General features: G+C 43.4%; 1 protein-coding gene across 4 annotated transcripts in view; it reads left to right on the forward strand.

Moving 5' to 3' along the window:
* The window catches only part of TTC7B (tetratricopeptide repeat domain 7B), a 174,228-nt gene that overhangs the window by 81,500 nt on the left and 79,220 nt on the right, over positions 1-13,508 (forward strand). For all 4 annotated transcript variants that reach the window (XM_053270534.1, XM_053270516.1, XM_053270524.1 and 1 more), the window contains 2 exons: positions 10,080-10,240; positions 12,792-12,908. In XM_053270534.1, coding sequence (XP_053126509.1) covers positions 10,080-10,240; positions 12,792-12,908 — 278 coding nt within the window. The remainder of the gene's footprint in view (positions 1-10,079; positions 10,241-12,791; positions 12,909-13,508) is intronic.

Here is a 13,508-nt window from a genome sequence, read left to right on the forward strand (position 1 = left end):
AAGGTTTATTAGCCTCTGAAAAGAATCAGGTGATTTCCCCTTCTCTCTCCCACCCCCCACCCCAACTCATTATCTCTCCGCGAGTCATGGAAAACAGAGATCTGGATCGAGATCCGTCGACATCCATAAGAATGCTATTTAAGGGGTGGCTGGACGTCACGTTCCTCAGTTCTTTTCCGACCGCCTTAGCGTTTGGACCTCGGTCTGCCGCTCCTTCGTCGGGAAGTTCCTTGTGAGTTCGATTCTTTTTTAAAAAAAAAATCTTTCTCTGTTTGAACCTTCGTGTATGACCTTTATCTTCTGGCTGACGAGTATTGAATTGTATATGATCTGGACTGGCTGACAGGAATTGTTGTGTTTGACCATTGGACTGGCTGAGGTGAAAGTTTGGCGTTTTTTGACTTCGGAACGGACTTAACTATCCCTACTGAAATGTCTGAAGAGAAGAAGACCTTCAAGAGGTGTGGGGGCTGTAAAGCAAAACTCCCCTCGAAGGATTTGCACGATTTGTGCCTTATTTGCTTAGGAGAGGAGAACAACGGCACCGTCGATGCCAAGGGCATTGGCATCAACAAGCGCCGGATCGGCATAGAAAGCCTCAAATTCCATGACTTCGATAAGGAAACCGTTGACATCGACGTGCGACAAGCTGTTGACGTTGACATCAAGTTGTCTAAAATCCTCGGCGTCGCAGTCGGGATCCGCCTCCCATCACATCTCCTCAACATCTAGAGCATCAATGTCGGAAGACGATCGCGGTAAAGGTCACTCTAAAGACCGCCACGACCTCAGTTCCGGTACCGTGTCTGGACAAAATAAACACCCCAACATCGATAACCCATCAATGCTACCTGAGAAGCGTCAATGTCTGATCGACCTGATAGGAGACCACACACCATCCCCTACCGGTTTACAAGGGCCAGCAATACCTTCGACATCGACCACGTCCCCTCGACGTCGATCTGACCCTTCAACATCAACGACAGGATTGGTGAGAGCCAGATCGCTTTCTGCGGCGTCGACCCCAATATCCTTGTCGACACCGGCAGCCTGGTGCCCAGTTCCTCCGACATTTCCTCTACATACACCGATAGTGTCGATGTCGAAGCCAGTGACTCCACACCTTCAAGCACCTCTTCCAGTTTTTGAGGCCGAAAATTATGAGGACTTGCCTTCAGGGGTAGAACCCAGACTCGACCTGATGACCACTCACTCAATTTTATCAATTTTGGATTCATCTTCAAGTACCCTGTCAACATCCACCTTCAAGGGGTTTTTACCCACGTCTACTGAAATGTGCACGCAATCCACACCACTCTTGGCTGAGCACCTGCGTAGTCGCCTGCCATGGCACACGTGTGGATACATGCATGCGACATCTGCAGCTGCTGAAGATGCAGCCCCCAATCTGGGAGCCTGTTCTCCGGGCACACTTTATCAGCAGCCATGGAAGCCATACGTCCCACAAGTTCAGTGCACTCTTGGCTGAGCACCTGCGTAATCGCCTGCCATGGCACACGTGTGGATACATGCATGTGACATCTGCAGCTGCTGAAGATGCAGCCCCCAATCTGGGAGCCTGTTCTCCGGGCACACTTTATCAGCAGCCATGGAAGCCATACGTCCCACAAGTTCAGTGCCTCCATCGCAGCCAATGGCTACCACAGCATCCCAGATGGGTCCGTGGCTTGCAAAGACTTTCACGGAGCAGCCATCAACGTCATCTTACACGCCAAAGTATCACGCTTCATATTCAAAACAGCGGCCACCCTACCGCCAACAGGATCGCCACGATTATAGACTGCAGTACGACCCATACCATAAACGTAATTTCCTGAACAAGGAGAAGCAGACGCAATCTCGTTCCACCAAGACATAGGATGCTCAAAAGCATCTTTGAGAACCAGGTCCGTCCATTGGCACCACTCATCCCCTTGTACCCGCCTGCGGGGGCCTCAACATCTCAAACAACAGAACCCACCATCGCTCCGATATTGCCATCTCCTTCCATCAGACTGGCAAGCCATGTCTCCGCATGGCACCACATAACATCAGACCGTTGGGTTCTGAAGATAATATCTTCCAGCTATGCCATAGAATTCAAGCAAACCCCACGGTTCACGGGAATGAGATTCACTCCTCCATCTATCACCTTACAGGAGGAAGTGAAGGAACTGTTAGAGAAGAAAGCAATCGCTCCAGTGCCATGGACGGCCAGACGGGAGGGATTTTACTCCCGCTACTTCCAAATTCTGAAGCGGGGCGAGGGAATGCACCCCATTATGGACCTGTGCGGCCTGAACAAGTTCATACGAGTCAGGAAATTCTGGATGATGGCGTTGCATCAAATACTGCCACTCCTCCGGGGGAGAAGTGGCTTGCGACGCTGGACCTAAAAGACGCCTGTTTCCATGTCAACATCAGGTCAGCTCACAGAAAGTTCCTACGATTCACCGTAGGCAATCAAGTATACCAATACAACGTGTTACCATTCGGCCTGTCCACCGCCCCAAGAGTCTTTACCAAGTGCATGGCGGTGGTGATCACCCACTTGTGGATGCACGGGGTCTCTATCTACCCCTACTTGGATGACTGGCTCCTGACATCTCAACACAAAAACGAGTTACTTTTGCAGATCCAGTATGTTCTGACCCTCCTCCGAGACCTTGGAATCCAGGTAAACTGGAAGAAGTCACACCTGGAACCGGTCCCAGTGGCCACCTACATAGGGGCCGTGTTAGACACTACAAACTAAAGAACATTCTTGCCAGAGGAGCGCTACCATTGTATTCGGAGCCTGGTATTGAATTTCCAAGATCACCCAATACAACCAGCACAGTCTATCCAAAGACTTCTGGGCCTCATGGCGTCCTGCAACGCGGTAATTCGTTACACACGACTAAAGATGCGAAAGCTTCAGTTGTGGTTTCTGTCAGTGTTCAGCCCAGCCGTGGACAGTCAACGCACTTGCCTCCTTCTTCCACCACAGATCCTGAGATCACTGTTGTGGTGGTCAAACCGCCGGAATCTGCTAGAGGGTGTACTCTTCCAAGCTCCATTACCATCTGTCTGGATCACAACAGATGCCTCTCTGCAGGGCTGGGGAGCCCACTGCGAGGGTCACAAGATTCAGGGCCTATGGACAGTACAACAGGTTCGTCTACATATCAACTTCCTGGAGCTCCTTGTGGTTTTCCAAGGGCTTCGAGCGTTTCTACCTCTTATACAGGGAAAATTTGTGCAAATACATCTCGACAACACAACAGCTCAGGCCTATATCAACCGCCAAGGAGGGACGGTGTCTCCGACATTATGCGCTCTCAGTGTTCAATGATGGCATTGGTGCATCAGGCACCATGTGTCTCTGGTGGCGGTTCACATCAAGGGCCTGGAGAATGTGTTGGCAGATGAGCTGAGCCGGGTGTTTCCCCAGGACCAACACCACGAATGGGCACTCGACTTGCGCTACATAGTTCCCCTATTTCATCGCTGGATACAGCTGACAATAGATCTGTTCGCAACCTCCAGAAATACGAAGTGTGACCGCTTCTGCTCCAGAGCGGAGCATGATCTCCTGTCCTTAGGGGATGCCTTCCAGCTGGACTGGTCGAGGGAAACACCATACATGTTCCCACCGCAACCGCTGCTTGCCAGGGTGGTAGCTCGTCTCCGAACCGACCTCCGGCATTCTTGTGACGCCATGGTGGCCAAGGCAACCATGATTTCCTCAAGTACTCAGACTGTCGGGGAACTGCTACCAACACCTGCCACGAGTGCCAGACCTCTCCCGAGACAACGGACTCATCCTACACCCGGACGTCAGCACACTCCGTCTGACTGCCTGGAAAATAGGCTCCTAGATAAGATCCTACTGAACCAATGGAAGCCTTCTACCAGATGAAACTACCTTGGGAAGTGGCTTCGCTTTAAGGCATATGCCAAGACCCAAGGCTTTTTGCCAAAAACTGCTTCGGTCCAGGACGTGCTTCTATATTTATCCAAGCTGAAATCTCAAGGTTTAGCCAACGTTTCCTTGAAAGTCCACTTGGCTGCTCTTTCCTCAGAACATGTGGGGTGTGCGGGCAGTTCATTGTTTTCACACCCTCAGTGCAAAGCCTTTATGAAGGGCCTTACTAACGTCTTCCCACCAATTAAGGCTCCAATAGAACCCTGGAGCCTGTCATTAGACGCAAGCCCCTTTCAAGCCTATGGTTACGTCATCCTTGCGTCTCGTCTCCCTAAAGACGGCCTTCCTCGTGGCAATCACCACAGAAAGACGGGTAAGCAAGCTCACAGCACTCAGAATAGACTCGCCCTATACCAGATTCTATGCAGATAAGGGCCTCATGCGTTTGGACCTATCTTTCTTACCTAAAGTTGTCTCGGAATTCCACTTGAACCAGGACATTGTCCTCCCAACCTTCTTCAGGGAACCATCGACTAGTTTGGAACCTGCCATGCACTCCCTGGATGTGTGCCGTTCACTCCTATACTACCTAGACCATACTAAGGAGTTCAGAACTGCATCATGTCTCTTTATAGCCTACAAGGGTTCTACCAAAGGCTCCTGTATCTCCAGACAACGTCTGTCAAGGTGGCTTGTTGAACTAATATTACTTACCTATGAGCTCCAAAACAAGTCCCCACCAGCAGCCAGCAGGGCCCACTCCACTCTGGCCTATGCTTCTTCGGCAGCACACCTCTCGGAGATCACCTTCCTGGACATCTGTAAAGCAGCAACATGGTCCTCAGAGATGCCTTTCATTAAGCACTCTGCCATAGATGTGCGCTCTGCTGCAGAGGTGAGCTTCGGGAGAAGTGTATTAAAAAGGGGTTGGCAATAAGCACTCCTGCACCCTCCCCCTCAAGGAGCTTGCTAATCGCCCATTCTTATGGATCTCGATCCAGATATCTGTGCTCATTTGGTTGCTTAACTGAGGATGTTGTGTTTCACTGAAACTTTTTATTTATGTATACCAACTTTTAGTTTTTCTTTTTTACACAATAAAGTGTCTTTTTGTTGAGAGTTGAGTTCATATACACATTGCATTGCCAACATGCTAATTTACATATAGTTGATATAATGGTGACACAGTACTCATGATGGATCTGCTACAAAACTTCTCCCCAGACCTTTCTTATTGTATAAGTTAAAACATAAAAAGGAAACTGCAACAAAGAACAGACATTTCAACGTATATACGTCAGCTTCAGTGTTCTGCTATTATTTATTATTTATGCTATGTTCCACTGTTTAATGTCCTTCTGTTTAATTCAAAGAACACCTAGAAGATTCTAAATACATAAACATGGAAAAACCATGGTCAATACATATGAAAAATAAACGTAATGGAATAATAATGCCTCTCAAAGTAAGCATTTTAGAATCTGAACAGTGTACACTTAAAAGATAAGGGAAGCATTATATTTGGATAAACTACAGCCCGAGGTCAATGGCAAAGAAGAAATGAAGAAAATCTTAAAGTACCATTAAAGGGTATAAGTAACATTTTTGTTTCATACCTCCCTCTCCCAGGTTTTTTCTCTCTGTGTCAGCAATAAACAAGCATGGCTCTGAGTCATCAATCTTCCCCTTCTCTCTCCTCCCTTTTCTGTTACATATTAACCAGGTGCTTAATTAGATTGGGGCAAGTCATGGATATAAGAGTGTGGATTTTAAACAGTAGGCTTCCAACTGAGACACAGGATCTGAGTCAAAGGAATGTGGGGCCTCTCCCAGCCCTAGCTCACTCCATCTCCTCCAGGCAGGGACAAACAAAAACACCAGAGTTTGCTAGCTCTGGCAAATCACAGACACACAGAGTCTAGGACTTATCCCTTAAAGAGAAACCAGTCTCTCAAAATCTCCCCTCCACCTGTTAGTTAGTTTGAAGGGGGGAAAGGCTAGATGTTTAGAAAAGCTTGTTTTGGGTAGGTCTGTCTTCTCCCATCCTGGTTGGTTTCTCGGCGGGGAGGCAGGTTAAATCTTTATCCCTCTGTCAGATTACCTTTAGAACAACGGAGTTTATCTCTGGTGTTATCCACTTTGATAGAGAAGCCTTTTGAGCCCATAGCAACTGCCTCTTTGAAACTTGTAACTTTGAAAATGGTTTTTCTTGTGGCCATTACCACCACCAAGAGGGTTAATGAGTTGACTGCTTTGATAAACCTTGCACAAGATCTTTTTTCCTGATATGGTGCAAATGAGACTAGATCCATCATTCTGTCCTAAAGTAGTCTTTCACCTGAATCAGGATATTATTCTACAAACCTTCTTTAGAAATCTTACTTCTCAGGAGAGACCACTACATGCTTTAGGTGTACGCCACTCACTCTTCTTTTTTTTGGACAGGACAAAGTCCCTTCCTTCATAAGTGCAGGATACTTTTTGTAGAATATAAGGGAAAAGCTAAGAATCAAGGTATTTCCAGGCAGCGTTTATCATATTAGCTGGTCGAATTGATTTTCATAGCATATAAGATTCAAAAAGTGAGCCCTCCAAAGACTATATAGGCCCATTCATCTAGGGCTTATACCACTTCTGCTGCTCATTTATCTGGCATACAGACTAAGGACATATGTGAAGCGACTACTTGGTCCTCTGCCCAGCCATTCATAAAACATTATGCAGTTGATCTTCGCTCTGCTTAAAAGACATTTTGGGAGAAGTGTCTTTAAAAAGGTATTGCCTGCCTGCTCCCACCTCCTGGGAAAGCTCACTAAACACCCAGCTTTATGAATGGCAATGGATCACAATCCAGATAAACAAGTTGCTTACCTATAACTGATGATCTGGTAGTGATCCATTGACATTCATAAGACCCGCCCATCCTCCCTGTAGCAGTTAGCAACTGATCCTGCATTTTTATTTATTTATTGTTATTTTTTAAAAAGGCACCCATGTAACATTGGTCATTGTTATGTGTTCTACCTGGTACGGGCAGTTTTTCTGTGTGCTCTGAACTCTGTGTTTACATATAAGGAGGATCTTCACCATGATCATCTTTCACGGTGGTCATCCAGGAACCAAGGAATGGCCAAACTGCCAAAATAAATGACCGACCTGAGCATGAGAGGCGAAGCTTAGGTGCCACAAGGAGCTCGTGGAATCCACCTGTGAGGACCTGTGCAGGTGCAGAACCCAGTTTTATAAATGTCAATGGATCACTACCAGATCATCAGTTACAGATGAGCAACCTTTTAAAAAAAATGTATGTTCATTTTCTTCCCATTTCTCCAACCCATCCCAATATGTATTGCTTTTAATACTTTTTTTTTAAAAAAAGAATTATTCCAATGCATCCGACTTGGTGCTACAATGTTGCACCAGTGACAAAAGAACTCCTTAAATTATTTGCACTCCAAGAAACTGTGTGGTAGAGGAAAGAGCACAGACTATTTATGACCATGCTAGTGATAGGATCTTACTGCAGTATAAACTTTCTATTCCTCACTTGGAAAATAATGTGGATCCCATGTAGCAATTGCCCATTTGTCTGGTATAAAGACTGTAGGGATAATCTATAGCGTCACTTCTTGACTAGGTGGTTTCTGAAAGGTTACTACCTCCTCGCCCTGGAAGTCAGGAATAAAATAACAGGAGATGTTTCACTGACTGCTTACATTGCCATTCTCTCATTGAGTTATGTGGGCTTACAGAAAACAAATGGCCTGCCAATTACCACTCCTGCATTAAATTTGTGCCTATTTAGAAACTTGTGCAAAGCATCCTTAGCAGTTCCAGTAGCTGCCATAGCAGCATCACCAGGGTTCAAGAAATATTGGCTCAGTTCATAAGACAAAAAATACTTGTCTTATACTTCCTTGAGCTATGTTGGTCAGCCACGCATGTGCGTGTTTCCTTCAGGTTTGCAGTTGTGTCCCTTTCGACTTAGAAGCTACTATGAGGGTTGTGTAAGTGAAAACTATTTTGTCCAATTCCTTGTGAATAACGTTGAGCCATTTGTCTCTGTTTTCTGTGAGTGAGTGTGTACACACACACACACACACACACACACACCCAGAGCACTCTATAGAAAAAATTAAGCAATGGACAATTTCCAAAATGCCATCTTTGATGGGATGAAAAAAGTTTCTTTTGTGGGGAAAATGGCTTTGTATTCATTTTATTTTGTGATCAATGAATATTGATCTTAAGATAATCATACCCCTATTATCCCTTCTCCTGTTCTGCAGCCCATGGGGTGCTGGATTGTTCTGACCTAACTACCCCCATTTGTGTTCATGCTTTACTGAACAAAAGCTTAATATGATATTATAAAGGTTTTTATCACCCTTTCCCACAATCTTGCTGAGCCCAAACAGGTCAGGATTTCCCTGTTCCCCTCTGCAAATCATGCTCAGAAACTCAAGTCACACCAGGTGGTTAAACTGAGGTTACCGGGATATACACTGATCTTTTACTCCCTCAAATCCAAGAAGAATAGAACACATTATTTTTGTTTCTCTAAAAATATCTACTGCAAAGAGTCTTTTTAAAAACTCAAAACAGTAACACTGGTCTTCAAAGCTGTAGTGCTTTAGACACTTAATTGGAGTGGTGGTAGTTCCATTAAAGGTAAAGTAGTGCCCTCCTGGCGACCACAGAGCTATGTGGTTTTCTTTGGTAGAAAGAGGAGGTAGAATACAGTTTACCATTGCCTCCTCCCACGCAGTGTGAGATGATGCCTTTCAGCACCTTCCTATATCGCTGCTGCCCGATATAGGTGTTTCCCATATTCTGGGAATATTTCCCATATTCTGGGAAACATACCAGCAGGGATTTGAACCAGCAACCTCTTGGTCATTAGGCAATTCATTTCCCTGCTGCGCCATTAAGTGGTTCACAGTAGTTCCATTACCCAAAATTATTTTCATCCATACACTCCCCATGCATATTTACCTTAGAGTAAATTACTTGATCTCAGTAGCATTGCAATTAAACACGTTTGGATACATCTCTGGTTACTTCCTCCTAGCCCTTGAGAGGCAAGCAACTCCTCTTCTCTCCCCCCCCCCCGTCCCCGCAAAGGTTTCAGAGTTCTTGAGGAGGATAACACAAGGAAAAGATCTCGATCTGTTGCTCCTTGGCTGGTGCATCATTCACAGCCACACACTGCAAAGGGTGGGGGAAACACTGCCAAACTGCTTCTAGTGGAAAGGTGAGGTGACTAGCCGCTGAGGTCCCGCTGGAACTTCCCTTCTGTGCAGCCAGCAGGCTGCCATGTCCCTGATTAAGCATGTAATGTTACTGGTTGGGAATCATTTTTTACTCGCCATGGACAAGTAGATGGGTGGATTTTCTGAGGCCTGAGCATCACCATCAACAGCCAGAATTGTGGTGAGACTACTGTTACGTTTACTGTTGTGGCAATTGCTGGAGCTGCTGATGGAGTTAAGGCAGTTCATTCTGCTGGCACTGCTGTTACCAGCGTCATCAGCCGCATCATTTCCGAGACTAGATTTGTCCCCGACCTCATGCTTGGTTTTAAAGCAGTAGAGTACTGCATGATGACAAAATAAAAGCCTCCCATATTTTGGAGTAGCGGATTGGTATTGAGAACATATTTGGGTTGACTAGCAAAGCCGGCCACAATTGTGGACCCCGTGTAATTAAAATTATATTTAGTTCCCTGAATGTCACTGGTCATTTGAATTTGTTATATAAAATATTACAAAGCTGTATTTTGTTTAGTAGAAAGGAAATCTTTTAAGTTGCAAAAATCTCAAAGAAGCCTGAAACACGGGTGTGTTTCTTGCATTTCATGCATTTGGATAATACAGAGCTGCTTTGTATTTCCAAGGCTAAGTTCTACAGTTTATTTTAGGAAGCTGATTTGGGTAGAGTAGTTCATGTACTCTGGCTACTTTTCATTGCTAATTATCTGCAGAAGCACTGCAGCCGATGGCTCTGTTCAGGAATGGACAGTTTAAAAAGTGTGTATTTCAGTAGCATGGTATAAATATATCCTTGTTGCAGGTGCTTTTCCATTCTCATTTATTCATAATCTCTACTTGCAACATAATTATTCTAGGAAGAATATGTGGTAATAACTCCTCTCAGTTTTTTTCTCGACTAGATACCAGAAGCTTTGGGTTACGTTCGCCAGGCTCTTCAGCTTCAAGGAGACGACTCTAACTCTCTGCATCTCCTTGCCCTCTTGCTGTCAGCTCAGAAACACTACCATGATGCTCTGAATATTATTGACATGGCCTTGAGTGAATATCCAGAAAATTTTATGTGAGTAGTTCTTGTGGTTTCCATACATCTGCATGCTCAATGACACACAATTTCAGCACTGAAATGATGAAGCCACTTGAGAGTTGCTAGTTTGTGTGCTCTTGAAATCTTTTTTTCCCTTGTGTCTTTTCATTGTTTGTGTTTTATATATTTATCCCCAAAGCCATCCCATTATTATATTATGCTACCATTCAGCTATGCAGACTTAAAATACCAATTCGAAATCCAACCTGGCCTGACATTATTGTACAGACTTGAAGGACCTTTAGATGATAGAGCCGTGGTCTCTGAGAGTACTATTCATCATGGGTGAAACTGCAGTAACATTTTAGCAAAGTTGATTAAAACTTGGTAGGGCTATCAAGAGCCATATAAAATTACTTTCTTGGCTGTATATGACCCACAAGGCCCCCACTGTCTTTTTGCAAAAAGAAATTGTACACTTAAGAGCAGATCTGGGCAGTGGGGGGATGGAGTGAGCCCAAACCAATCACTCAAATAAACAATGTTTCTGGTCTATTTGACTTCCTAGAACTCCGTCTACATAGTAGTTCAAAGTATTCTACAAGGATGAAATTGACAGATTAGTTGACTTAAAACATTTCTTATTTGCTACCTCAGATGAGTTTGCTTGCCTTATAATTATATTAAAGTTACGTTCTTTCCCCTCTTAATGTTTCCGGTTTAATTCTGTGGCACATAACTTTCAGCAAAGGAAACTGTGTAGTAAGCAAAATAAACTGTTGTATTATTCAAGGATAATGTCTTCAAAAATAACGTAATAGAAACTCAGTTAGTTTTTGGATGCCAGATAGAGTTCTTTTAAAAATGGAGTGCACAAGTATGCCTAGGTTTGCTTCAGCTTTCAAAAGCTATTTCTTTGAATATTCTTGTTTGCTATTTCCAAAGAGTATGTTTGACTCTCCACTCTAGGACTGCAGTTTTAACTTTCTTCCTTCAAGGAATCATTTCCACATTGACTAAAAGGATTCCTTGCATGCCTGTCATAGAACTCTAGTATTTGGAAGAGTGTTGAAGGGTCCACACCAAGATCATGCAAGGTGCTGACCAGGCCTCACCTAAGACTTTGCTCTAGAACACATTCAGCATTTTTGCTTGACATTACCGGGAAGTATCAGTAGAGGTGTGTAAGTTCTCTTTGAGAGAAGCTTATCTGCCAGTACTGGTTTTCAGGCTTTCAAGCTGACATTTGAAGCATTGCAACATTATCTTGGCAAATAAAACACATTGATCGTTTACTAAGGACCAAACTTGACATAATGGGGATGGATCCTGGAGTTTAAATCTGGATCTGTCCCAGTCTTGTATAGAGCGGGTTGTGTGTGTCCAATTTCAACAGCAATAGGGGCAAAATAAGGATGTGCACAAAACAGATTTCGCATTTTATTTCAAGCTCAAAACCAAATGAAGACAGCTGAAACATTTCATTGAAACTGTGGTTGAACCAGTTGTTTCGTCGAAACAAAACCAGAAACGTTTTGAGTCTTTTGGCCATAGGGAACAATGGGGAAACTTGAAAAACCCCATTGTTCCCCATGGGTAGCTCCTAGGGCCATCAAAGTGGGTTAGGTGGTAGGGCATGATGGGTGCTACCTACCACCCAACCCACAAAAGAAACGGGCAAGTAGGTGATTTTAAACAGATTTTTTTAACCTTTCCCCCCAAAAAAACCATATTACAAGCAAATTAACCGCCCAGAGACAAAAGTTTGGGCGATATATAAGTTCAATAAATAAATAATAAATAATTAAAAAATAAAAGTGGGAAGCCCATGCCAGAAAACAAATCGGCAAGGGAATAACAGACCTCCAAAATGGTGCTTGAAATGTCGAAACATTTCAAATCAAAACGGGCTTGTTTTGTTCCAAGCTCGAAAGAGGCACTCTAAATGGCTCATTTTGAGTTGAAATGTTCTGACATCAAAACATTTTGCACATCCTAGGGCACAAGAGTAAGGAGAACAGAAACATCCCCACCCCGTTACATTCCACACATTTCCTCTGCCCAAGCAGAGAATGTCCCCAACTTCAGAATTAAAGTCTCAATATGTATTGTTATAATTGCATCAAAATGCTATCTGTTCCTAACATTAAAATTTAGTATTATTTGGCTATAGTCTCTCTCATAATACCTTGTAAAAGTGTGTAAGAAATTTTCAGAGGGCCGTGTATTAGTTCATGAGACAAAATAATGTCAGTTGTTAGAATAATACTTTTAGAGGGAAATGGTGGTTTTTTCCCCAGAATTGACAGCACCCCAAATGTTGACATTCACCACATCTTGGATATTTGCTGTGAAATATACATTAAAATTGCTTGCTTTTTGAAAAATTGTTCAGACAAAATTTTCTGGATAGAATCAATAATTGCTTTATACTAAAAGCAGTAAGCTAGCTCTCTCTTCTTCTGGCTCTTCAAAATACTACTCCAAAATGGTCTAATTTATTTTACAAGTAGCAATAGAAGTAGCAGATGGAGCAATAGTTCTGTTTGAATAAATGTTTAAAAATATTTTCTTTTCTTTTTCTCAGATTACTGTTTTCAAAAGTCAAATTGGAATCCCTATGCAGGGGTCCAGATGAAGCACTTCTTACCTGTAAACACATGTTGCAGATATGGAAATCCTGTTACAATCTCACTAACCCCAGGTAAGACGATATTGATATGGAACCAACTGACAGTGTGCATTGTGGATAAACTAACACAATTTTATTTTATTTTTAAGTCCAATCAAATATAAAGACATACATTAATCTTGAAATATAATGTTCCAATTTATATTTCATAAGAAGTTTTCATCTACTCAACTTCTATCTTCTTTTCTGTCATGAATCTGGCACATGAACAGTTCTGACTTTCTATAGTTCTAGTAGAAAAAGACGGAACAGTTCCAAATACAGTTGTTTTTAAAAACAGAAAACAAAAATGAAGCTTGTCTTTAAAACCGGACCGTTTCTCCAGTAGATTCAAGTAGTATTCCATCTCATATGACATATCACTGTCAGATTGACAAGTTCCCCCATGCGGCATATTGCATTTCTCCATTCATATTCTCTAAGATCCAGTCTATAATAGCCTTCACTATGCTATGATACCCCAGCTAACTGGCCAAGGAGACACATTTTGAAGTGGTGGCTCTTACATTTAGAAGGAGGAGATATGTCCGTGCTCAGCCCCAGTATAGCATCCCTCCAGTAGCTGTTGCGGGGGAACGTATATGTGTTAGTGTTAACATTCTGAGCCCATTT

Source organism: Hemicordylus capensis, chromosome 1 (genome assembly GCF_027244095.1).
Source record: "Hemicordylus capensis ecotype Gifberg chromosome 1, rHemCap1.1.pri, whole genome shotgun sequence".
In the NCBI taxonomy this organism is placed as follows: Eukaryota; Metazoa; Chordata; class Lepidosauria; order Squamata; family Cordylidae; genus Hemicordylus; species Hemicordylus capensis.